This window comes from Rhinolophus sinicus, chromosome 12 (genome assembly GCF_057876585.1).
Source record: "Rhinolophus sinicus isolate RSI-liver-muscle chromosome 12, RSI-T2T, whole genome shotgun sequence".
Lineage (NCBI taxonomy): Eukaryota > Metazoa > Chordata > Mammalia > Chiroptera > Rhinolophidae > Rhinolophus > Rhinolophus sinicus.
Window position 1 is genome coordinate 41,116,236 of NC_142512.1, and position 26,563 is coordinate 41,142,798.

At 42.2% G+C, this 26,563-nt stretch overlaps 1 protein-coding gene across 4 annotated transcripts; it reads left to right on the forward strand.

Annotated features, from left to right (window-relative positions):
• Window positions 1-26,244, forward strand: NBR1 (NBR1 autophagy cargo receptor). Of its 4 annotated transcripts, none has more exons than XM_019747685.3 (21): window positions 1-460; window positions 3,720-3,830; window positions 6,142-6,204; window positions 6,910-6,928; window positions 7,709-7,731; window positions 10,858-11,052; window positions 11,294-11,371; window positions 11,834-12,048; window positions 13,218-13,385; window positions 13,669-13,878; window positions 14,382-14,541; window positions 14,636-14,926; window positions 15,643-15,792; window positions 16,279-16,354; window positions 16,882-16,992; window positions 17,248-17,412; window positions 18,598-19,030; window positions 19,795-19,889; window positions 20,565-20,622; window positions 21,323-21,431; window positions 24,612-26,244. In XM_019747685.3, the coding sequence occupies exons 2-21, from the start codon at window positions 3,729-3,731 to the stop codon at window positions 24,783-24,785; spliced, it is 2,895 nt and encodes a 964-aa protein (XP_019603244.3). In that variant the 5' UTR covers window positions 1-460; window positions 3,720-3,728; the 3' UTR covers window positions 24,786-26,244. The 4 variants fall into 4 exon arrangements, with proteins under 4 accessions (XP_019603244.3, XP_074176369.2, XP_019603243.3 ...); XM_074320268.2 differs by lacking the exon at window positions 1-460 and adding an exon at window positions 728-817 and having other exon boundaries at window positions 10,776-11,052; XM_019747684.3 differs by lacking the exon at window positions 1-460 and adding an exon at window positions 728-817.
• Window positions 26,245-26,563: the final 319 nt, after the last annotated feature.

Consider the following 26,563-nt stretch of genomic DNA (forward strand, 5'->3'; position numbering starts at 1 on the left):
GCTTCCGGTGGCGGCTTATTATGTCACAGAAATTGCTGTACCAGGGTAGGAATCACTGAGGCCCGAATATGAGCACAAGATAATACCTACAACACTTGCCAGAAGAGGCCCCTTTCCCTCACCCTCCGCTGCAGTGGAAGTCTCCAGTTTAGGTAAATAAAAGGATTGTGGGGTAAAAACTACCATTTCCAGCATGCATTGCGGATCAAAAGGCCTTCGTCACAGTGTCCCTTGGAAACTGATGGAGAGGAGCTTCCCACACCGGCAGGGGGCACAGTTCTAGCGGCAATCCAGTTGATAGGCTGTAAAGCTTCGCACGCTTATACACGTCAACAGATATGGATTGGAGTGCTATGTTTTCGTATCATGAAAGCGGAGAATAAGCTAAAGAACGTACAAGTCCTAGGAAGACTACAATTCCCACCCAGCCCCGGGAGTCTCGGGTAAATAGTCCTCTAAGGTCAGTGACCTAAGGGAAGGCAGTGGGCACCGAATTTACCTGGGAAAGGGAAGTCTGCGCCCGCCCACGGGGCCGCACTCATAGTTCCGCCCCTCGGCCCCAATGTTTGTTATTGTTGTGGCGTTCAGGCGGTGTTGCCCCGCCCCCACCAATGTATTCTCGGCCAATCAACAGGATGGTACTTTTGAGGGACAAGTGGTAAGAGCCAATCATTTATTCGGAAACTCACAGATCCAGGGACTAGGCCTTGTCTCTATCCGCCATGTTAGATTCACCCCGCAGGGATAGCAGCAGAGCTGGCAGCGAACGGTCTCTGCACTGACCTCCCGCAGGCGCCCCCCGTGGGCCGGGAAGCTGGTAAGAAAGCCGCTGCGGTCACCTCGGGGTGGGGTCACGTCGCACTGAGAGGATTTGGGGAAGTTCAAAGGAGGAATTCTCCAAAGAGGGACGACTTTTTCCGTATCTGGGGGCAGTCGATCTTTTCAGTGACCGCATAGGAGAGCCGTTCGTGTTCTGTGGGGCAAAAAGGGGCAGATGCCACCGGAGGGATGTGGGGTGGGTGGCTCAGCACGCCCGCTTCTGATGGAAGGCCGAGACTCCCCGGCACAGAGAGGGCCTAGGCAGAGAAAACAAGAGAGCCCTTAGGGGGTGGTGAAACTGTCTTGGGGACTTGGAGTGCTAGGAAACGATAAGTGGAAGACTAGGATGAAGTCTGCAAGGAAAAAAAAAAACGTGACACTACCTACACAGCCTCCTCACCCCATCCGCCTCTGCTTTTTGAGAACCTCATAGGGAAGTCTCTTTGGTCAGGGTCCTCTGGAGTTAGGACACCGTTTTTCCTTTTTGTCAAACACCCAGCTTTCGGGTGACACATTTTAATGGGATAATTTGTAGATGCTTCTGGGGGAGACAGTAATCAAAGCTCAGGTTCCAGGTCTGCTTCATTAAAGAGATTTTTGGTATCCTGAAAAAATCAACATAGAGGAAAAGCTGACTTGTGCCAAGCAAAGGTGAGTCAGTGGCATGAACTTATAATAATGCCAGTTATGAAAGCCGAAGGCCTAGGTCCCAGCTTCCTGACTTTACTGGCTTTAAAGCAGCAGGGACAGATAGGCCTATCCATAGCTTTGGTGTTTCCACAAGTTCGAGATTAATGCTCCTGCTGAAAGAATTTCCACGTATAAGCCAAACGGAAATAGGCAATTCTTTATGAAGAGCTGGATATGATCCAGCCAAGCTAGCGTCCCCCACTTCCTGTTTTCTCATCAGCCGACTAGCTGGATGAGCTCCAAAGTGTCTAAACTAATTTCCAGTTGTGTAATTTGAGAAAAGGGAAGGAAGATTAGTTTCCTTCTGGACTCTCAAAAGTGTGGAAGTGTGTTTCTCTGAAGTTGAAAAGTGAGACGGTCTCAGCGTAACCACTTTGGCGGACTGAATCAGTCACTTCATTTCCTTGATTTTGCCCAAGATTCTGTGGAGTTGACAGGAATTCTGTCCAAGTTTTAAGGACCCCAACCAAGAATTGCATTCCATATGAATGAATATTAGATAATCAGCAGGATTGGTGCTGGAAACCAGTATTATTTTGGTGGTGAACTTTGCTCTAGATGGAGACAAAGAATGGAAAAAAATGGGGGATAATTGTCTGATTTTAAAAAAGATCCTCAGACCGTCAAGGTCCTTTTAATGACAGTGTCAGTTGTATTGTTTTACAGGGCAGTGCATTATACTGTGGAAAATAAAACTATTTTAAGTTCTAAAGACTGACATAATAATTTTATGTTTGAGTAACATTGTAAAAGAACTTGCATACACATATTTATTTGATCCTTATGATAAAATTGTGAGATGGTGAAAGCAGAGACAGTAGACCTATTTTATAGATTAAGAAACTAAAGCTCAGAGGTTAAATGACTTGCTCGGGTATATGGCTAGTAATGTGCCAGAGCTGTGTCTGGAACTAAACTTTTTCCAGCCTTTGTGTTCCCATTTCCAGTACACTAAACTCCTGGCACTTAATCTTGTTCATCTGTCTCTGTGCCTGGATCAGAATCTGGCCCTTGTAACTGCTTATTAAAGATTTGTTAATGAATATGTTTAAAAGCTGACATTTTTCATTACAACTTATATTTAGATTTAAATGAACTATTTTTTCATAAAATCATAAAAACCAACCAACCTAGGGACTCATAAGTAAACAAAATCATTAAATATAAATTGACCAGAATGGACATTCAGTTAAGGAATTGTTAACTTAGGCATGATAATGGCATCGCGGTTATGTTTTTAAAAATTATTATCTTTTAAAGATACATAGCTAATTGTTTCATGGATGAAATGATGGCTGTCTGTCTGACAGCTTGCCTTTTTTTTATTGTAATCCAGTAGGAAAAGGGTATTGCTATAACAAGATTAGTCCTGAGTTGATGTTAATTAATAGAAGATAGCTGATAGGTCCATAGAGGTTTATTAAATATCAATCTCTTGCATAGGTTTAAATTTTCCCATAATTATCATTTTTTAAAAATTAGATTACTGTAGTTTGGTTAAAGTATGAGTTAACTACAGTCAGTCCACATGGTGGGGGAGGTAGGTATGCAGGGGTGTATATGAAGTGAGGGTAACTTCGAGTTGTTCATTACTCTCCACTTTTATGTATGTTTGAAGTTTGAAGTTCTCCATAAAAGAAAAAAGTAGACTACCAAAAACAGATGAACCTGGATGAAGGGTGTTGAATGCTACCCCAGTGTAGTTTCCTGGGTAGTGTTTTAGCCTCTAAATTATTAAAATTGATCTAGTAGAGAACCTGGGTTGCTCAATTAAGGCAAAAGCTGCTTTTTTAAGAAAAATGTAGACTGTTGCTTTCAAGTTATAAGAATTAAATTCCCTGAGGGTAGAGACCTAATCTGATTTATTTATATGGTATCCTGCTACTAGCAGATAGTAGGTATGTGTTAGTTAACCAATCACTGTAAAGTTTCAGAAAATCCTAAAGGATTTTATAAATGTTAGATGATTTCTGTGGGTGTGGCCAAAATTTACATTCTCTCAGCAAACATTTAACTTTGAGATTAGTTTTAAACCACCCACTAGATTGTAAGTAGAAGAGCAGAGACATTGTCTTATTCGCTGCTGTCACCTCCTAGCCCAGCCCAGCCTGTATTAGGTCCTCACAAGTATTTGTTGAATATGTTTATGCAATCAGCACGCAACCCTTTCTAATGTGTTTTCTCTCTCTCACCCACCCTCTCAACTCTAGCCCCACAGCATGGAACCACAGGTTACTCTAAATGTGACTTTTAAAAATGAAACTCAAAGCTTTCTGGTTTCCGATCCAGAAAATACAACTTGGGCTGATGTGGAAGCTATGGTGAGTGTTAACTTTGTTTCTCCATCTTTTAACTATAGATTTTTTCCCCCTAAGGGTAGCTATTTTTAGCAGTGTTGTTTCATAGCTGCAAAATCTGTCATATTTACCATTTCTGGGCCTTTTGGAAAATTATGTTTGACAAGGGTTAAGTATTCATATAGGAGATGTGCCTTGGTAAAGAGAACAAATAAATTCCGTTAGTTTAGAAGGGAAAGGTAAAGTTATTTTTTTAAGTGAGATAGGACTTAGTAAACCTATTAATTTTAGAAACAGTCTGAGGAATGAATTGGTGCAGGCCCCACCCTACCAGGCCCCAGAGGAATGTTCTCTTGCCTGAGAGCAAATATGTTACTGTGGTTGGTAAACCACCAAGGGTATATATAACTTGTGTTTTGCAAGAACTAATCAATTGCTTTTATTGCTGGGTCAGAAGCTGAGTATCTCAAAGTTGAGCAAAACAAAACTCCTACAAGTGCTTAGACAGCAGCTCATTTATTCCCTTTTTTTTAAATTTTTTTGGTTTGCCCTTTGTACTCTTGTTTGGTTTGCAGTAGTGAATGTTTTACTTCCTGTATCACTGTTTGTCTAACAAAAACCCTTTGGTAAAAACTTTTTATCTGGTTATGTGTTATGGTAACTAAAAGGTAAAAGAAATGGTGAAGAGACTGCAAAAGGTTGTCTGATGTACTCCTCTGTCTTCCAGCAAATACTTTTTTATACTGTCCTACATAGCTCATTATCCAGAAAGTTGGATCTTATTTGTCAAATGATCTGAAAATTAAAGTTATCTTTTTTCCTAATAGTTAAATGAGCTGACAACTTGCCTTTTTTCTTTATTGTAAATTTTAAATTATGAAAGTGTAATAATGTGTGCCCATTATAAGTGAAATAATCCAAACATATCAAGAAAAAGTTAATACCCCTCCTTAGCCCCCTCCCACCATCCACTATTCCCATCTCTGGGGTAACCAATGTTAACAACCTTGTATGCACTTACCCATATTTCCTATGTTCATACAGATACTCATACTACAAACATTATTCTGCAGCTTGCTTTTTTACCCAACAATATATTATAGTAGACATAGTTCTCAATGGACAGATAAAGATCTAAGCTCTTTCTTTTTAAAGCTATAGATTGTCCATGGTATTATTGGTACTGTTGTACTATAATTTAACCATACTTTATTACAAGATTGTTTCTAGTTTTTTTAATTGAGGTATAATTGACATATTAGTTTCAGGTGTACAACATAATGATTCTATATTTATGTGTATTATGAGATGATTACCACAATAAGTCTAGTTAACATCCATCACAACGTAATAGTTACAATTTTCTTTCTTGAGAACTTTTAAGTTCTCCTCCCTTAGCAACTTTCAAATATACAATACAGTATTATTAACTATAGTCACCATGCTATTCGTTACATCCCCAGGACTTACTAATTTTATAACTGGAAGTTTGTACCTTTTGACCTTCACCCATTTCATCCACTTACCATGCACTGCCTCTGGCAACCACCAATGTGTTCTCTGTATCTCTGAATTCATTGTTTGTTTTTAAGATTCCATGTATAAGTGAAATCATATGATATTTGTCTTTCTCTGTCTGACTGACTTCACTTAGCATGATGCCCTCAAGGTCAAAAGGTTGTTTTGTTTTGTTTTGTTTTGTTTTAACCACTATAAGAAACTACAGGAGATAGCTCTTTGTATATACAACTTATGCACTGTTCTATAGGATAGAGTTTCCCAAAGTGAGATTAACGGGTCACAAGACATGTGATTTTAAATTTTAATGAGTACTGCCAGGTGCTTTGCCGATTATAGCATCTCACAGAAATATGTGTGACAGTACCCTAAACTTTTGACAACATGGGATATTATGGCTTTAATATTTTTTTTGGCCATTCTGTTGAGATGACATCTCATTGCTTTAATTTGCGTTGTTCTGATTACCATTAAGGTTGAACATCTTTTTCATATATTTGTTAGGCATATCTGATTTCTTCGAAATTTCTGTATGTTTTTGCCGACTTTTATCTGGGTTAATCCTATGTTAGCAGTTTTGCAGATCATATATTATCTTTGTATATTATAGATATTAACTCTGTGTCTATTATGATTTGCAAATATTCCCAGTCCATTGTTTGCCTTTTGCCTTTGTTTATGGTGTTTTTACCATATAAAATGTTTACTTTTTATGTAGTGAAATGTGCCCATCCTATATTTTATGACTTACAGGTTTCTGTTACAAGCTGCCTTTTTTTGATATCTTGATCATATAGTGTATACATTTCACTTGCAGGTAAAAGTCTCATTTGATCTGAACACTATTCAAATAAAATACCTGGATGAGGAAAATGAAGAGGTAAAGTATATTATGGTACCTTTGAGCAAGTATCCAGAATAGGGATCTTATATCTCAAGACTGGTGTGGGACTCAAAAAGTTCAGGACAGTGTTTATCTCATTTGTGTAGTGATTTAAATGTGTTTGATACTTGCGTGTTCTAAGCTGAATTGTGGCATCTGAGATGGAGTTGAGAAATAGGGAAGCAACATTGAAGAAGAAAATCAGAGCTAACTTAAAAATCTATAGTGATTTTAAGTTAAAATATATCACAAGCTGCCATTTAGTTTATAATAATAAAAATAATGGCAAACCCTATCGAGTGGTTACAGTGTGTTAGTCTAGTCATAATACTATGTGTTAGGTACATTATTATCATCTCTGTTTACCCATAAGGGAATTGAGGCACAGAGAGGTTAAGTAACTTGCCCAAAGTCACAAAAGCTTGGAAGTAGTAGTATAGGGGTTCATTCCATACCCTCTGGCTCCAGAGCCCAGGCTTTTAACCACTATATTATGCTGCTGCCTCATGTGCCTGAAATAGAGGAGGATGCAGTTGTCAAGCAATAAAATTTTATAATTATTAATTACAAATAGTCCATGATACTAGAAAAGCTGAAGCCCTGACCTGAGGTTTTACATATGTCCTGTGAGCTGGGTCTAGTAACAGAAATGCTCAATTGATGAGAGGTTTATACTTCACTGTTGCTTTTTTCCTTTTACAGGTCTCCATCAACAGTCAAGGTAAATTAAAAGCCTTAATCTGTTCTTGGGTGTATGCATTTCCATTTACACTGAATCGTGTTACAGTATTCATTTTCGGAGTAGAATTTGGTATACAATAAATTGACATTGTACTCACTCATCCATGGGTATTAGTTACGTAGCAGATTTTTATTTTCTAGCAGTTTTTTGTATATAGGTCGGTGCCTTAGAGTAGAGCCTAAGGACAACTCTAGTGGGAGGTTCTTTTATATTTAAGAAGCTAATCTTCTGGAAATATGCCTCCCAGTTCAACTTGTTCCCCTGGTGTTGCATTTCTCTCTGACTTGGTATATGTTAACGTCAGTTTATCAACAAGTGGTATTCTAGGAGTTACATGTTTATAAAACAGGTGGTTTGTTCAGAGGTTGGAGTGCATTTTCCCACAGGAACAATGTTACATTTGAAGTGTAGGTTCCCAGGCTAGCCCTCCAAAGCTTATTTTAACCAGCTGACATGATAGTGTTAACACTACCCACTAACCCCCTTGAGTCCTGAGCTTCACTAAGCCTACTGTGAAGGAGCTGGCTGGAGGTTTTGTAACTGGAAAGCTCCAGTAGCACAGAGAGAGGGATTTGGGGAGAACTAACCTGCAAGTAGCTTCTATTTGCAATGGGATGAGAAGGGAGTTTGTTAGCAAAAAGATAGTAGCTCTTTAGGTATAAAGACTGTAAGCTAAGAATTCTTAAAAGTAAGGATTGGCTATGTTTAATAGAATCTTTTGGGCTAGTGAAAAAGTATCACTGTTGTTTGTTTTTTCAGGAGAATATGAAGAAGCACTTAAGGTAATGGTTATTGCATCTTATTTTCAAGTAAACATTGACTAAAACTTGAACGTGAATTCCATTAGCCATGGGGAAAGACTAATGAATATAAACGTAGCAAAACCTATTTTTAGGGAAACTACAATGAGTAGGGCATACCACTCAGCAAAAGGCAGCTCCTAATGCAAAAGTTCTTTTTAGTTATTCCATCTCATTGATGGTCTTGGTGCCACCATCCTAGCATTTAAAAATACAAACAACTCCCTGGAATGATGCTTTCTGGTTGACATCTGTCATCTCCTTTACCTTGTTTCTTATAGAATGTTACAGTATAATATGGGAGAAAGTGCAAAACATCCAGTTAACAAACAATCTCATTTGTCAGTGGTGAATTAGAGCATTCCTCGGCATTCTTCAAGGTCACTTCTTTAAGATGTACCACCTGTCCTTTCATTATTATCTTTGTAATTAAGGTTTTTCGTTGAAGTTTGACAATCCTTTATGAATTTCTAGTCTAAGACTAAGCTATTTTCCAAAATCACTTTTGGTCTAGGGAGAGCAAGGCAGGATTTTTTTTTTTTTTTTTTAATGATTGTATTGCGGAAGGGGAACAGGACTTTATTGGGGAACAGTGTGTACTTCCAGGACTTTTTTTCCAAGTCAAGTTGCTGTCCTTTCAGTATTAGTTGTGGAGGGCGCAGCTCAGCTCCAGGTTCAGTTGCCGTTGCTAGTTGCAGGGGGCGCAGCCCACCATCCCTTGCAGGAGTCAAACTGGCAACCTTGTGGTTGAGAGGATGCGCTCCAACCAACTGAGCCATCCGGGAGCTCAGCAGCCACTCAGCTCAAGGTGCCGTGTTCAATCTTAGTTGCAGGGGGTGGAGCCCACCCTCCCTTGCAGGCCTCAAGGAATCGAACCGGCAACCTTGTGGTTGAGAGCCCATTGGCCCATGTGGGAATCCAACCAGCACCCTTCGGAGTTAGGAGCACGGAGCTCCAACCACCTGGGCCACCGGGCCGGCCCAGGATTTTTTTTTTTTTAATTGGGAGCTAGAATTACCCTTTTTGGTTTCTGGTCAAAATTGCTGTCTGGGTGACTCTGGTTTCAACAGTTTAGCCAATGTCTTCTTGGTTTTTACTCAGAAATCCTTATTTACCTGCTAGTCTCTTGGTTTTGGATATTCAGGCCCTTCCCTGAATTCTTAGTTGAGATATCCATCTCTGTTACCGTCTTTCCCCAAAAATAAGACCTACCCGGACCATTAGCTCTAATGCGGAGCAAAAATTAATATAAGACCTGGTTTTAATATAATGTAAGACCAGGACTAATATAATATAAGACTGGGTATAATATGATGTAATATAATATAATACCCGGTCTTATTAATTTTTGCTCCAAAAGACGCATCAGAGCTGATGGTCTGGCTAGGTCTTATTTTCGGGGAAACACGGTAATAATTTATCATCTGCCCAATTTCATGTGGTCTTCCTCTTTCCTTTTTGCTTTTAAACTGTACTGACATGCTGTCCTCCCACACCCCTTCACTCTTGTCTAACTCTTCCTGGCTTTTCTCTTTCCTTATTTTCAGAAGCTACAATAGTTTCACTAAAAAAGTCTTCTAAAATCTTCAGAACTCTCTACCTTTCACACAGTCACTATTAGTTTACCTATTCAGTCAGAAATCTTGGACCTCGGCAGTCTAGAGTTTGTAGAAGCCTGTTTGCCCCATGAAGCAAGACTTTTTGTATATATATTATATATAATACTATTTACTATTTAAGATCCTATGTTTATATTTGGAAACATTCCATAATAGTCGTTTCTTGAGCAATTTTTTCCATAGTCTCTACCACACATTTTATTAAAAGCTTCTTGATTTATAGTCTAGAGTAGGGGTTGGCAAACTATAGCCAGTAGGCTAGCCATATATTTTTATAAATAAAATTTTTTTGGCACACAGCCATGCCCATTCATTGTGTATTGTCTGTGGCTGCTTTTGTGTTACAATAGCCGAGTGGAGTAGTTTTTTTTTTGTTTTTTTTTTTTTTAATTGGGGAATATTGGGGAACAGTGTGCTTCTCCAGGGCCCATCAGCTCCAAGTCGTTGTCCTTCAATCTAGTTGTGGAGGGCGCAGCTCAGTTCTAAGTCCAGTCACCGTTTTCAATGTTAGTTGCAGTGGGTGCAGCCCACCATCCCATGGGGGAATTGAACTGGCAACCTTGTTTTTAAGAGCTTGCGCTCTAACCAACTGAGCCATCCAGCAGCTCAGCGGCAGCTCGTTGTCTTCAGTCTAGTTGTGGAGGGCGCAGCTCACTGGCCCATGTGGGAATCGAACCGGCAACCCTGTTGTTCAGAGCTTGTGCTTTAACCAACTGAGCCATCCAGCCACCTAGAGTTGAGTAGTTTTGATAGAAACTGTATGGCCTGCAAGCCTGAAATATTTATGTGGCCCTTTAAAAAGTTTACTGATCACTGATCTAAATAATATCTTTCAAACTTATTGGCCATGGATGATATTTTAAAATGGAATCTTAAGACTAATGTGTAAAAAGGAAAGAGAATGGTTCTTGTCACTGGGTGACAAGTGGGGGAAGCTAGAACCCCATGGACTTGACCCCTAATCTCTTAGATACTGGAGTACCTTCATGGAACCGCCAGTGCTCCTTAAAGTGGAATTTTCAAAATAGGATTTTTAAGAAGATGGTCTTCAAAAAGAGGTGATCACTTAATCATGCTTTCCAAAATACTATTCTTAGTGGGAAAATAAATGCTTAATTATAGGATATAGCTGTAAGTTTCTTGGGTTCTGATAGGCTGGGGTTGACTTTTTTTGAAAAATTGAGATTAAAATCCATAACTGAAGTCCTACATAAAAACCAGTTAAACAGAACAGTAGTAACCCAGTTAATGAAAATATCTCACTTAATAAAGTACTGCACTAAAAACCTAGTTTTGTGTTTTTAATAACAAAACTATTCCTAATTAACATTCTTGGCAAAGAAATAGGAAGCTGAGTATTAACATGGTATATGTCATTTGATTTAATAAAACAAACATATTTTCCAGCATAATTCACCACACCTCTTTGAATTTTCACTTGGGAAAGGAGAATCACGATCTGTTTTTATTTCGTAACGTGCGCTGTCAGATGGCAGTCAAGCAGGGAAACCAGCTGCAGATGCACGTCCATGAAGGCTGCCATGTGTTTGACGAAGCCCCACCGCCAGCTGTGGCAGAAAAACAACCGGTTGCCAGGGCAGGGAAGAAGCCACTTGCACATTATTCTTCACTGGTGAGAATCTTGGGATCAGACATGAAGACCCCAGAGGAGCCTGCAGCACAGGTATGAAGGGAATGGACCTGTCTCTACAATTTTTCTAATCATGTCTCATCGTCTCTGGTGTATGTAAGATTTGAGCCCTTCATTGGAGATTGGGAGTTACGGTGACCATCTCTGTCTGACTTTTTGAAACTTATAACAGTAGTAGTACTGTAGAGGGCAAATAGGGTGACACAGAGACTTTGTTTTCCTTTAAGTAGACATAGAAGTAACCTCCAAGATGTTGGATTGTGTTTTCTTGCAGCAGTTTCCACTTGCTCCATGTGACACAGACCAACCTCAAGACAAGCCCCCAGACTGGTTCACGAGCTACCTGGAGACAGTGAGTGTTCTCTCTGGCTTGAGTTTTAGCAGCAATATGTGGACTGTGGTAGAAATAGAAAGCCAAACTCAGATGGCTGCTGCCTCTGAGAGCTAATAATTTCCAAACTAGACAGTTCTAGTCAATAAAGCTCCTAACTTGTGCAATGCTGTACCAGAAAAAGGAGAAGTTTAATTGTAAGGATGTATGTAAGGGAAAGGGACAAATCTCTATGCTTGAGAAGGAAAAGTTGGAGATTTATTTATCAAAAGGATTTCTTGATATTTTTTTGAACCAGTTTAGCTGTGGAAGAAATAGACCTTCTTTTGCTATGTTTCTGTCCACTTGTTCAATAGCTGTTAACTCCTGTTCTTATATCAGAGATGATAAGGTTTCAGGTCTATTTGATATCTTTGTGCTTTTTCCAATATTGGAACTAAGGGATTCCTCCCCCCCCCCCCCATATTCTGCTCTGTATTCTAGTTCAGAGAGCAAGTGGTTAAAGAAACGGTTGAGAAGCTTGAACAGAAATTACATGAGAAGCTTGTCCTCCAGAACCCATCCTTGGGTTCCTGTCCCTCAGAAGTCTCAATGCCTATATCAGACGAAACACTGTTTTTGCCAGAAAATCAGTTCAACTGGCATATTGCTTGCAGCAGCTGCCAAAGGAGGATCTTTGGTGTGCGCTACCAGTGCAGGTAAGCAGTAGTGGGGGTGAACAGCTCTTGGTAGACCCTAGAACAGGCCTTCTGGCATTCAGGGTCTGCGAAGGGAAATTGGGTGCACTCTATCTCTGAGCATCAGATACAACAGCTCTGGATTGGAAACCAGCTATTCTTCACCCACAACAAAAAAATAACTATTTGAAAGGTAACTATTCAGATTGTTGTGTTCAGATACACATTTGAATTAACAGAGCCAGACAAAATTATGTCCCCCAAAACAAAATTAGATCACTGTCGCGCGACGAGGGTTGTGGGGAACGAGGAGGGCGGCGCAGGGTTAAGAAAAGACAGTAGCCACGGGTTGAGGGACCTGCAGCCTCAAGGACTGGGGGCCTAATCGGGCTACACTCATTAACTTTTATGAGTTAGGTGGGGCAGTAAAGGAGATAAAGCTTGTCAGTCTCAAGATCTGTGAATCCTATACATCATAATAGGAAACTGATTCAAGCCAATCACCCTTGCCTGCAGGCAGCTGAACTGTAAGTCTCTGGATGTTGGTACTTCCCCAAGGGACAAAACCTATATGCATATGAATAGATGGAGAGCACACCATTGAATCACTTCCCTTGCAGGTTTTGGGAAGGAAAGCAGCCACAGAGGCAGAGGCTTTCCTTAGCCTGGGGAAGGTGGGGGGCTGTGCCCACCTCTGTGAACCCCATGGATTCTCCTGTTGCTCCCCACTTGACTGCGCCAGGCTTGAGTTGTCCCCCCCTCCCTCCCATGGGGAATCTTACTCGTCATTGGCTGACCAGCCATCTTTTTTGGGGCCAAACAGGGAGACATAAGGTGCAAACACAAAGGTGAAGCAAAGTCCCTGCAAGGATCCGTCTCACAGACTCTCCTTTCTTTAGGGGCAGGTACATGGAGACAGACGGGTAGGCTGCTGCGTGGCAACAGATCACCAAAAATTTTCTCCCCGTTGTTCCAAATGCTTTCATATTTTGTTTCCTCTCATCGATTGTCCTTTGAAATAGATATAGGTTAAATATTATTGTCCTCATTTTATTAATGAGGAAAATGGAGACATGGCATAGTCGTGTGGCATGCTCAGATGGGCATCTAGCTGGTAATAGAGCAAATATGGAAGCCTGGTCTCATATCTCCCTCAGGAACTTCTCACTGTGCCCTTCTTTTCCCCATAGCCTCTGCCCATCCTACAATATCTGTGAAGATTGTGAATCAAGACCATATGCCCATGACTCCAACCATGTCCTGCTAAAGTTGCGGAGACCTGTTGAGGGTTCCTCTGAACCGTTCTCTCACTCAAGGCTTTCTACTCCTCGTCTTCCTGCTGCTCTGGAACAAGCCAGGTAAACCATATGTACATAGGATGCTTGTTCTTGATAGGCTTCTTGCTTCTGGTGACAGACTGTGAATCACAAAACTACAAATAGTCTCCTTAGTTCCTGTTCATTTCTAATTGATACGCAGTGATGGTGACAGTTATTTAAAGTTAATGAAATGGAAATGAGAACTATAGGAAGAGGTTAAGAAACTAAACAGCAAGCTCACATGATGAGACTACAAGTGGCTCAAAATAGCTTCAAGATTATTTGTGAGGTTTGTTTTTAAGACTCGCTTGTTATCTCTCAGGCTCCAGAAACAGGTTGACAAGAACTTTCTTAAAGCAGAAAAGCAAAGGTTGCGAGCTGAGAAGAAACAGCGTAAAGCAGAGGTCAAGGAACTTAAAAAGCAGCTTAAACTCCACAGGAAGATTCATCTATGGAATTCGATCCATGGACTCCAGAGCCCCAAGTCTCCTTTGGGCCGACCCGAGAGCCTGCTGCAGTCTAACACCCTGATGTAAGCCCAGGGCCAGGGTGGGAGCCACACTTGAGGTCCAGCCCTGTAAGACTGGACCTTCAGCCAACTTCTGTCTTACTTACTGGCAGCCCCTGACACCCCAACCCTTAAAACTTCCCGTTCTCTGATCCTAGCATTCTTAAAGAGTGGTTAGGTAGTTGTTTTTGACACTTGCTCTGTTGCCTTCTTCAGAAAGATAGGCTCAGAACTGGCTGGCGTGACCTCTCTTCACTGGAGGCAGTCTGGATTTGAAGCAAAAGGAGCAAATATTTTAAGAGCCTGACTCTCTAGTAGTTTTATTTATGGACCTTGTATTTGTCCTCACCATAGCTTTTTAGCTCAGGAGTCAGATCTGCCCTCTGTTTTTTTAAAAGTTATTAGTATTTTAAGGCAGATGCGTTACACATCCTCAAGAGTCACAGTCAGCTTCTTGAACCGGTGTTGGATATTCAGGAGCCATCACATCCAACAGCAAGTGACTGAGTATCTGAATTTCTGTTCAGGCTCCCTTTGCAGCCCTGTGCCCCAGTTATGCCAACCCTCAGTGCAGCATTTGTGGATGAGAATTTGCCTGATGGGACTCACCTTCAGCCAGGAACCAAGTTTATCAAACACTGGAGGATGAAAAATACGGGAAATGTAAAGTGGAGTACAGACACAAAGGTATTTTTCCCGCAAAAATGTGAAGATGAAATGATTTGAAGTGACAGAGTGTTCAGCTGACAAGCTTTCTTTCTGTTGCCACTGTTCTTTTTAGCTCAAGTTCATGTGGGGAAACCTAACTTTGGCTTCTACAGAAAAGAAGGATGTTTTGGTTCCCTGCCTGAAGGCCGGCCATGTGGGAATTGTGTCTGTGGAGTTCATTGCCCCAGCCCTGGAGGGAACGTACACTTCCCATTGGCGTCTTTCTCACAAAGGCCAGCAGTTTGGGCCTCGGGTCTGGTGCAGTATCATAGTGGACCCTTTCCCCTCCACGGAGAGCTCTGGTAACATTGAAAGCAGTATGATCAGCTCAGGCAAAACTGGTGATCTCACCTGCGAGCAAGAGGTGAGCATTTGAAGGGGTGACCAGAACTAAAAGAGCCCGCTCACACACAAATGGTCGTTCTTTCAGAAATCTGGAATGGCTAGCTTCTCCTCCTCCCCGCAAAACGTGGATATGCTTACATTGGGCCTACTCATCGGGGGCTTTATTTGCGTGTCCTTAGGATCTGGTGCAGGCATCCCTCAGTGCTTGTGTATCTCTCTGTTACGGTGCCTGGCCAGCCTCTTTGCTGCACTAGGGAAAGCAGGGCTGCCTGGCTGGCCTGTGGAACTGCTGGACCTGTGGCTTTGCTGCTTAACATTCATCTCTCCTGAGTGTCCCTTGTGTGTGTTCTCAAAGTACTAATAAAGTCTTGCCCTGGCTGTTACTTGGTGCGCTGCTTTTTGTTTTTGTTTTTGTTCAGGCAACTTCTCTGTATTAGTTGTGCACTTTTTTAAGAGTGTCTGCTACTTAAATTCAGTTACCCACTGTTAATGTCCTGGTTTTGACTATTGTTACTATGGTTAATCTGAGTTGTCACTTTGGGATGCTAGGTGAAGGGGGTGATAAGTGAACTCTACTATTTTGCAACTTTCCTGTAAGTCTAAAACGATATTGGAACAAAACGTTTTAAAACGTAGAGGTGCAGCAGTGTTTTGTTGTTAGGGAGGCAACTGTCAGCTTGCCTTTTTGAGTTCTGTTAAGGGCCTAAAATTTGTCCCCATGGTTTGTCTCTGTAGGAAGCTTTTCTTCTGGCTAAAGAAGAAATTCAGCTTGGTGAAGAAACTGAGCAGTCAGAAGGGACAGGAACCTGCATCCCACAGAAGACAAAAAATGTTGCCAGCGAGAGGGAGCTCTACATCCCATCTGTGGACCTTCTGACTGCCCAGGTGGAAGATTGAACGCTTTGAGGGGAAGGGACAGAAAGCAGTGGGGAAAGAGTGCTGACCTTGTTGAAGAGAAGGTGGTGTAGCCACAGACGGTACCCAGAAAGTTAGCGACAATGCCCACTTTGAATCAGTGAGATCCATTGCATGGCAAGGCGATCTGTGGAAGCAATTTCTAAACTAGGTGTTTCCTCTTTGAATTGAGAATCTTGTGCTTCGCCACAACTTCCTTTAGTTGCCTCTTCATTTCTGCCTACAGGCTCACCTTTCCCCAACTGCATTTTCTCTTTCCTGCCATTTGGTTATTTGAATGTCTAGTTCCCACTTAACTCTTCTTGTTTTCACTTGAGTGAGGTCAGTCATGAATTAGAACAGAGTTGAATCTAGGATGGTGTGGAGCTTGATGGCCTTCAAGTCCCATCAAGACAAAGTGTGGCTCCAGTGTGGAGTGCAGGTAGCCTAACATTGCCGTTTGTTTTTTTCTCCCAGGATCTGCTGTCCTTTGAGCTGTTGGATATAAACATTGTCCAAGAGTTGGAGAGAGTGCCCCACAACACCCCTGTGGGTAAGACTGTCCCTCAGTTCACCTTGTTTATGTTCTTAATAGGCACAGAAGCACTACAACCTAGATTCTAGAATCTAGGATTTTATTCTGAGGAAGTAGATGGCAAGAATTTCTCCCAGGATGTGATAACTAAAATTATACCCATGGGTCCATTTTTCTCCTTTTCCCTGTTGTCTGTCAGGCAACAATAAAGTTTGTGTAAGGCCTTCCCCCTGTAAAAGGACCCTCTTCCCCATTTTCCTCTAGCTATTGTGTTCTTTTGTTCCTTTACTTTCATAGTTCTGTCTTGGCCATGGCCTTCCAAGCCAAACAACTATTTATGATCCTTTCTGCATTGATTGGTCTGTTTGAGATACTTGCGCACCTAATAGTCTGGAGAAATTCTTTACAACAGGCAATGAAACATACCCAGGTTTACTTTAGCCCTGCAGGAGGCAAGAAGCTTGTGAGCTGCTGCTTCTGGACACTGACTGTTGACGATGTGATACTTTCTCTTGGTTGATGGTTCTCCTGTCTTTATTCTCCAGATATGACTCCCTGCATGTCTCCTCTGCCACATGACAGTCCTTTGATAGAGAAGCCAGGCTTGGGGCAGATACAGGAAGAGAGTGAAGGGGCGGGATTTAAAGCACTTCCTGGTAAGGGGTTAAATATTTGTAAAATATTTGCGCCCTCTTCCATAGCACACCCTGTTTTTTCACACATACCCCCCTACTAACCTGACCTTAGCGTGTGAATAGGTTTTCTGTAGCGTCTCATATTTGCAAGTCTCCTCCCCTTCACATGGCACAGATCACAGCTATTCCATGGCATAGCGTCAGCGTGGGTACATGACTGCAGAAAGCTCCTCAACACTTTAAACACCAAGTGCAGACAAGGTCTGTGTCTTTCAGATTCCACAGTGTCAGTAAAGAGGAAGGCTGACAATCTCGCTTCCATGGAGGAGTCAGAAGATGACCTGAGTGGGACCCAGTTTGTATGTGAGACTGTAATCCGATCCCTTACCTTGGATGCCGCCCCTGACCACAACCCACCTTGCAGACAGAAGTCACTGCTCAGTGAGTGTCCCTGAATTGCTCCTCCTAGCAGGGTGGTGCCTGAATTGTGACTGTCAGACGTGAGGAGGTAGAAGTGCTCTTCTTCACTGACAGTGGAGGTAGGGTGAGCTTTGTTAGAATTCAGATCATGGTTTCTTTAGATTCCACATACCGTACATGGCCGTTTTAATGATAACATCAGGAGTAAAGCAGCCACCATAACTCATTTCTGCACTTTCTCGGACAGAATTACAGCTGCAGACAACACAGGAACAGCAGCCAGTCGTGCTGCCTAGAGCCTTCCTGTAAGTTGACAGAGCTGCTTAGCAGAAACCGCCCCAGTGGCAGCTGAGTTGTCTCCTTTCTCCAAGGGCAACAAGCCAGGAAATAGTGGGCAGAAGCAGGACTACCAGACTAAGTTTCTCAGGGTTCAATTCTGCTGTAATAAATTCCTTTGTAACAGAAATTTCTAGATACCAGATAGGTAGAACCAATACTGTGTATTTCGAGAACTATCCAAAAATTCAATTTTCAAGTTCATCAGAATAATACAGGAAATCTCTTGTGTTTATTATAATGAAGTTTGACCTACACCTTTAAATATGATTTGTCTCACTTTTGTTTAAAATACACATTTGCCCCACACACACTTATGTACAAATGCATAACAAAAAACCCTGAAAGGACTTAACACCAAATGTTCACAGTAGTTATCTCTAGGGTTATAGGTACTTTTTTTCCCCTCAGCCAGCCCATGTTTTGCCAATTTTCTACCATGATTGCTTGTTACTTTGCAAAGAGGAGGAGGAAAGTAGGCATACCGTCCTACAATATTCACCACCTAACAGTTTCTCTTTTTATAGCGCCGTAAGCTAGAAGATCAGTTTTGCTTTGCCCCCCCTCTCATTATATTAACCATCACATGAAGAAAGAAAGGGATGGGGCCTCCTTGTTTTAAGATTCACCGTGTTTTCTCAAAAGCCTACCTTATTTTTGTGAGCTTCGGTTCTGTCCTGCTTTGCATAGGCTTCAGACGTAGAATATGGCCCTGACTGTGGTTCCTGCAGCAGCCCCTCCCCTCTGATCCATCCCTCTCCTCCGACTTGCGTAATTGTAGCTCATGACCCACAAAGTTTCACCAGATAACGGTAGCACCAGGACCTGCTTTTCGCTTATACCTTAAAATTGGTTGCTTTCATCCTTTAGTGAAATTTGCCTCACCTGAAGAGGGACCACTTGGAGACGAGAGGGAGGAGATTGTCCATATTGCTGAGAAAGAAGCTGTCATGGAGGAGGAGGAGGAAGAAGAGGAGGAGGATGAACTCAAAGATGAAGTTCAGAGTCAGTCCTCTGCGTCCTCAGAGGATTACATCATCATCCTGCCTGAGTGCTTTGACACCAGCCGCCCCCTAGGGGACTCCATGTACAGCTCCGCGCTCTCACAGCCAGGCCTGGAGCGAGGGGCTGAAGGCGAGCCTAGGGTTGAGGCTGGGCAGGAACCAGTCGAGGCGGAGAGACCCCCTGGAGGGGAGAACCAGCCGCAGGGGCACAGCATCAATGACATCCTCATGACCTCACAGACTCTGGACACAGTGCCCCTAACCCCAGAGGTGGTAGGGCCTCCACCTCGGCTGCCCAGGTACCATCCACACCCCCCTCGGCTGGGCTGTTCTTCAGAGGTGGAATAAAGAGAGGAATCAACTTGATCTAAAAACCTGTGTTTTTGTCAGTATGGGAAGAGACTATTTCCCATAGTAAAGTCTCAATTTAGATGAATAAAAGTTGTACTTCCAGTATTTGTGGATTCTGGATTCAAAACAGTACTTGTTTTAGCTAACCTTAATTATCTGAGTGTCATCTATCTACTTATGTTTTGATCGTGGAGAGCCAATTTGCAAATACAAACATCCCTGGACTGTCCTTCCTTGTTCTGTTGATTCATGGGCAAAGGCAGCAGGAACTCAATTTTGTATTACCCCAAAGAAAGTATAACTGGGAAGTTTAATCTGTTATGGAGGAAGTATACTATAAAACCAGGTAGAAGTTATTTTTCATTCTCTACTGGATTTGTCTGCGTCATTGCTCTCTCATAGCACGGAAAATGGTGAAACCTTGACTAAACCATTCTCCCAGGGAGCTTAGATATTTCCCTTTATCAGCACCACTTAATGTAGGGGAAGTGACTAGACGGAAGCCAGTTTTTCTAGCTTGATTGTGGCTGAAGAGGAAAACCAGAAGGGGAATGAGCCCTTCTCACCTGATCCCTAATTTCAGACATTTGATCTGGATCCGAAATGTGAAGCCTCTAGAGAGAATTGGGCACTGCTGTGCTGTGTTCACTGTTTCCTCGCCATTACCACGGGTGCCTTTTCAACTTACTTTCAATATTGTGTCTTTCTGAAGGAGCCCTCCTCGTGCACAGCGTCATGGCTCCCCAGGAGTGGATTTCCCAGTTACCACACCAGAAGTGTCTTCAGTCCCTGATCAGATCAGAGGAGGTAATGACCAAGCTGAGCTTTCTCTCTTTGTGTGCTCCCTTTTCATGGAAACCAGGTATAAAAGAGGCGCTCTATCTTTGTGGTTCTTGGCATGTTTTAGAAACTTGCCCTTTCATTCTTTCTGTTCTCCCCCCTCATAGGCTTTTTTTTTTTCCCCCTACTCTCTAGCTTAATGTTTATTTACATGAGATCTCACAGAGGTCGGCATTGTGCTGTAGTGGAAAGAACACAGGCTTTGGAGCCAAACCAGTGTAGGTTCTAGCCCCAGCTCCACGTGTCCTCACTGTGTGACCTTGCAGTGGTTCAGCAGGTTTATAACACCTGCAGGTCTGCTTCCTTATCTACAAAATAAGGAGAATAGCACCTTGAAATTGTGAGTAGACCCTCAAAGTCTACTCTTCCTCAAAAACAAAACCTAAAAGTACTTAAAAACTAATAAATCGGTATGATAAGATTATAGAATTAATTTTCCAGGTTCAATAACCAGTCACCTTGCATTGCATTCTGGACAATTTTCCTTATCATTTAAAGCACCTGAAAATTTTCCCAAATTAAAAAAAACAAAAACATACTGTGATCAGATTACCACCTGCCTCAAAAATAGCCTTGTTGTGAGGTAGGAAATACTAAGCGCTTACGGATGCTGCATCTAACCAACAGCTCTTTTGCTTTTAGAGCCCAGAGGCTCATCAGGACTTGTAAACTGCAGACAGAAGAGCTGTGACCACTCAAGGTAACCGGACCTTGTGCAACCTCTTCTTCAGAAGCAAGGGTCATCCTAGTGTTGCTTTTGCTTAAACAAGCCTCTCAGAGCATGGCCACCCCAGAGAGCAGGGGAGAGCCATCGTTCCTTATTCTTTCTTCTCCTAGAACTCATGAGCAACACCAAACAGGGCTAAAGTTGATGTTTAAGAGTGTTCACATTCCAGACCAGCAAGAAGTGCCCTTAAATTCAGTTCACCCTTAGTACCAGAGGAGAAGGCAGGAAGGTCAAGCCCACTCTGCATCTTAGTCACTTTTTCTTAGACACACCTGCCTCTGCTGTCAGAGCACTGCCAAGGTGGGCTCCTGGCAGCGTCCAGAAAATCTCATTTCTTTTGGGAGGTGTTTTCTCTGAGATGAAAATTGAGCAGACAGACTACGAATGCCCCACTGTGCCCTTGACCACATTAATTTTCAGCTTGGACTGAAAGCTGGCATGTTCACCAGAGTGGCATGTTTTCTGCAGTGCCCATATCTTAACAGCGGTAGAGCTGGGCCCTCCATCAAACCCTATCTATAAAACTAATACACAAACAATTCCATCCTCTTTTTACATCTGAGTTTTTTCTCAAGGACATCTTGTTTACTTTCAAGGATTGGAGCCTAGACCATCTTACAGGAAGATAATGGTGTGTGTTTCTTTAGGGAGATCATTTGGTTTTCCTCCGTAGGCACCACCACCATGGGAGCAGCATTGCTGGAGGATTTGTAAAGGGGGCTTTGTCTGTTGCTGCCTCTGCATACAAGGCCTTGTTTGCTGGGCCAGCAATCACTGCACAGGTCAGTGCATGTTTTATTTTCCAGAAACAAATCCAAGTCATCAGTGAAAATGACGGCATCTGTCTGGGTTGGAGAGTAGCATGGCATTGTAGAAATTCTCCTTTCTACAGTTTTAGTCTTTGGTTAACACACAGCACCACCACTTTCTAGCTGTATGACTTTGGCCAAGTTTCTTAAGCGAGGAAAGGAAAAAGACCTAACGTTTATTGAGGACCTACTATGTGTGGGAGCTCTTCCAGGTGCCAACGCTACCAGATGAGTAAGACACCAGTCTTTGCCCATAGACAGTGGGAAACAACAGACATTTACAGTCGAGTATAAGATACTGGTCGGCATCTTATAAGATGCTGTTCTCGACAGATAGAACACCTCACCCTGGTGTGGGCCCCTGAGTCGGGCCAGGGAAGGCTTCCTGGTAGGTGATACCTGAACTGAGTTCTAAAGGACAAAATAACTGCCAGGAAAGAGAGAGAAAAAGGACATTGTAGACAGCGTAGCCAGTAAAAGGACTTGGAAATATAAGTCTGGAAGGTGAATTTGGTTTGAGAAGAGGAAGAAGAGAAGAAGAGAAAAGATCTTAACTATGTAAGTGGGATGCTATATTAGTGGTTTGGATTTTATTTTATTTTAAGGCTAGTGGGAGGAGCCTTTGAAGGGATTTAGGGAAGTAATTAACATGATCAGAATTGTGTGTAGTAAGATCACTGTAGTGTAGAGGCTGGTAGAACTGACAAATCCATTTGAGAATCCATGTGTAGGTAGAAAAGAAGGGTAGAAGAGAACTTGGAGACCGTGATTAAATGGCTAGAAGGAAGTCAAGGATAAATCCTGTTTTTGGCTTAGGCTATCAGCAGTCCATTCATTAAATGAACATGCAGGTAGAAGGATATATTTGGGCAAGAGGAGAAGAAAATTAGGTCAGTTTTGCATCGTGTTGGATTTGAGGTACAGCCAGGTTAAGTTATCCAGAGTACAGTTGGATATGTAGTACATCTGGGTCATGGGAGAGATTTGGCCTGGAGATAAACTGATAAACACACTTGTATATGGGTTATGTGACTGGAGCCATGTGATTCGATGAGATTTTCCAGAAAGTATGGGTAAAGCAAGAAGCAGCTTTTAAGGATCATGGAAAAGAGGGCCCTGAAAAGAGACTGAGAACTTGGAGGCACATGAGCAGAGTTCTTGCTGGAACTTAGGGAAGGGAGTTTCAATGAGGAGGAGATGGCAAAAGTGCCAGATGCCGCAGAGAAATGTGAACGGGTGGAGAGGACTTGGAGAGTGCAAGTATGCCTCGCTTTCAGATAGCTGGTTTACGAAGAGAGAAAGAGTGAAAGCTAGGCTGCATACGAGGTGTGATCAAACAATATGGTGAATGTTTAAATTTTAAAAAAATTATTACAGTAAAAGGCACATTGCCATTAATCCCCCTCAAAATACTGCCCCTCGCTTCAAACACCCTTATCCCATTGTTCTTGCCACTTTCTGAAGCAGTTCTGGAAGTCCTGTTTCGTGAGTGTCTTTAGTTGTGCTGTCATTTCTGCCTTGATGTCCTGAATCATTTTGACTTTGGAAAAGAGCCAGATCTGGTGAATAAGGTGCACGAGGACACATCATAATGTTTTTATTTGACAGAAATTGCGATATACCAGAAGCGATGTGTGACACAGAGCGTTGTGATGGAGGATGATTTATGGCACAATTTAAAACACATCTTCTCTCAACTGTAGTTCACACCTGACTGACTGCACCGAACAAGCTGAAACTTGTCACACACTGTTACTAAGGTTCGACACACAGCTTCCCATATTGAAGACCCCTTCCTTCCTGTTGGATAGCATTCATCTTATTTGTTGATCACAATGGGAAAGGTTCCATGTCACACATTGCTTCTTGTCCAGCAATTTCTGTCAAATAAAAACATCACAGTGTGTCCTCATCCACCTTATTCACTGGATGTGGTACCGTGTGACTTCTGGCTCTTCTGCAAAGCCAAAATGACCATGAAAGGTAAACGTGTAGACTCGATTCAGGACATTGAGGCAGCCACAGCAGCACAACTAAAGACACGAAAGAGGACTTACAGAACTGCTTCAGAAAGTGGCAAGAACTATAGGATAAGTGTTTGAAGAGAGACGGAGTATTCTGAGGGGGATTAATGGCAATGTGTCTTCCACCGTAATACATTTTTTTATTATTATTTAAACATTCACCATACTTTGTGATCACACTTCGTAGACAGATGGCAACATTTTTAAAGATGGGTGAGCCAGTAGCGAAGATTAACAGTCAAGATTAAAGGATAATTAATAGAAAAAGATTTCTGAGGTGGTGTAATGAGATACAAAGCAAAGTATGTGTGGAAGGGATTAACCTGGAAAGAAGGATGGGTAATTTATTCTGAAATAAGAGGTCAGACGGAAACAGTGGAATTAGGTGTAGAGGGAAGTGCCAGAGATTGTGCTCAACACATTTACATACTTTCTCATCTTCATCCTCTCTCATCAATCCTGCAAAATAGGAGGTATTCTGTCATCTCCCTTTTCATAAATAAGGGAATTGATAACAGTTGGTAAGTAAATGGTAAGAGTTAGGGTACTGCAAGTGTTAACGAGGATTTAGGAAGGTTATATGTCCACCACAAGGCTTGACCCAAAGAAAGATAAATGAAGGTCAGTTCCCTCTTATCTGGATTACTTCTATTCTTAAAAAAATAAAAGCCAAGGAAGGTCACCCAGAATATAATTTTGCATGCAGTTTTTTGGTCCAGCTCTTTTGAATACCTGACTAAATTTCCAATAGTAACTTCCAGTCTCTTCCCTCATACTTGCCCCATCATCAGAATTTCCTTTATTTTAGGGTTTCCAGAGCTTGTTTGCATCTTTTCTTTCATCTGGCCAAAGAATACTCTTAATTAAAGCCCCTTTGAAGCTCCCTCCTAATTCTCAGCATAGTTTACTACTTGCCGGGTTTCGAGTACAAACCATACCTCATCCAAAACAGCCTTCCCCATCATTCTTCCCCCCTCAGATGACCCATTACTTTCAGGTGGACAGCAGTGCCATACCCTTGCAAGTAACTACCTAATATTTTGAATAAATCTGGAAGGATAAGTATGACTTACAAGATAAACATGTAAATTGTACAAAAAATGTTACTCTGCTTTTCTTGACTACACAGCCAATAGTTTCCGAAGATCAGACAGCAGCCCTGATGGCCCATCTCTTTGAAATGGGATTCTGTGACAGGCAGCTGAACCTGAGGCTGCTGAAGAAATACAATTACAACATCCTGCAGGTTGTCACAGAGCTCCTTCAGGTCAACAACAACGACTGGTACAGCCAGCGCTATTGAGGAGTGACCATGTATTAAATAACTTTGCCTGCTGCTCGGAGATGATCTTTATTCTGTCATTGGGGTGCAGGGTAGAAGCCCTTGTTTATTTTTTAATCTGATGAATCTGTATAGAGCCCATCACTGAATTATCAAGACAATACCTGTATTACAGTATTTTTTGGAGCAAATCAAAGACCAGAATGTAAGTTTTCACTTTAGACATTGGATGAATAGTAGGAAGACAACTTTTCAATTTCTTTGGATGAAACTCCTTTCTCCATTTTAGTGCATTGGAGTATAACTTGAACTTTCTATAGACCCGTTTTTCTTTCAGCTTGTATTGAAGTTGAGTATTTTTCTTGGTTAATGTGGATGTTTTTATGGGGTTATGTGTTGTCAGTTTTTTAAAGAAATTAACCCTGAAAGTTGTTTTAAAGAATTAACTCTCATTCTTTGATGCCCATTGATGCATTTAAGAATATCTACCTTCTGGGTCTCTGCACTTCAGTGAAAGAATGGGGGAGTGTGCTAATTAAACCACCGACAGTAGTGGCATTGAGCAGTGTCTATTGTAGTAATTTTGCATACATTTTTCTTTTATTTAAGGGAAAAAATTTAGGTAGTGTAAGATATTTTGCTAATCTTACAGAGAAAGAAAAAACTTAAAGGAAAAAGCAAATTTAACAGTTACCTTTTTTCTTATGTCAGGACAGATCTTATTTTCAGTAGAGTGGGGGGAAATAGAAACGTGACAAGAGAAAGGCAGGCTTCTGTGTTAATGTCAGAAAAGCTCAGGGGTGGGCAAAGGAGTGTGCATGAGGCATAGGAAATCGTCATGACTTCCTGAATGTTTGAAATCTGTTCAAGGCTCTCTAGCCCTGGAGTCTAGAACAGGAAGAAGGTGGTGTTTTGCAAAACTTAGATGGGGGCAAACACTGAAAAGTTTTGGTTTAACCCCAGGATGAGCTTGCTTCCAGGGGTGCAGGTCCTCACTCTGTTTACAGGAGGGAGTCTTGGGTACAGTTGGTGAAGGAAGAGATTACAAAAAACACTAGAGGGTATGTTCATGAAAATGACTTCCAGGAAAAGAAGAATCTGACCCCCAGCCCGAAGGGGGAAGGATAGTAAAATAGTATTATTTAACCTGGTTGGTATTTATAATGAATGAATTTAATTAATCATTAGCCATAATGTTTATTTACAGTATAACACTCGAATGCTATTAAATAAGCCAGGATTCAGACTGCAAGCCAACCAGGCTGTTCATTATTTAAAACGTTTTCATCTGGGCTTCTGGGTAGAGGTTGAGCGGCAGGATGAGTGTAATTAATTGGGTTGATGTGAGGCGGGACCTGTCTTGACCATCTGAGTTGTATTGTAGGGGTCCAGGAGGGCCCTGGAGTCCGGTCATCCGTGTCGTTTTACTTGTACATAACCGCTGAAAGAATGGTGAAATAAAGGTTCTTTGAAACGCCTACCTGGATTGGCTGGTCCTTCCGGGGGTTTGTGTAGAGGGACCGGCCCTTGGGAGGGCGGGGTCGGGGCCGGAGGAGTAGGGGCGGAGCTTCCCAAGGCACGGAGTCAAAGCTTGAGGCGAAGCCCTGGCTCCTGCACTTTCGGTTCCGCTTGCCGCTGTTTCTGTAGGTGCGGTCGGCCGGGGATAAGGCGCTCCCGGCACCCTTCTTTCCCTTTGGGAGGTAAGGGCCAAGGCACCTCTGTGCCTCCTCCTAGCCCAACACAGGGACACGCGGCTACCAAGCTCGACCAACCGGCCTCTTGGGGTGTCTGGCGGGACG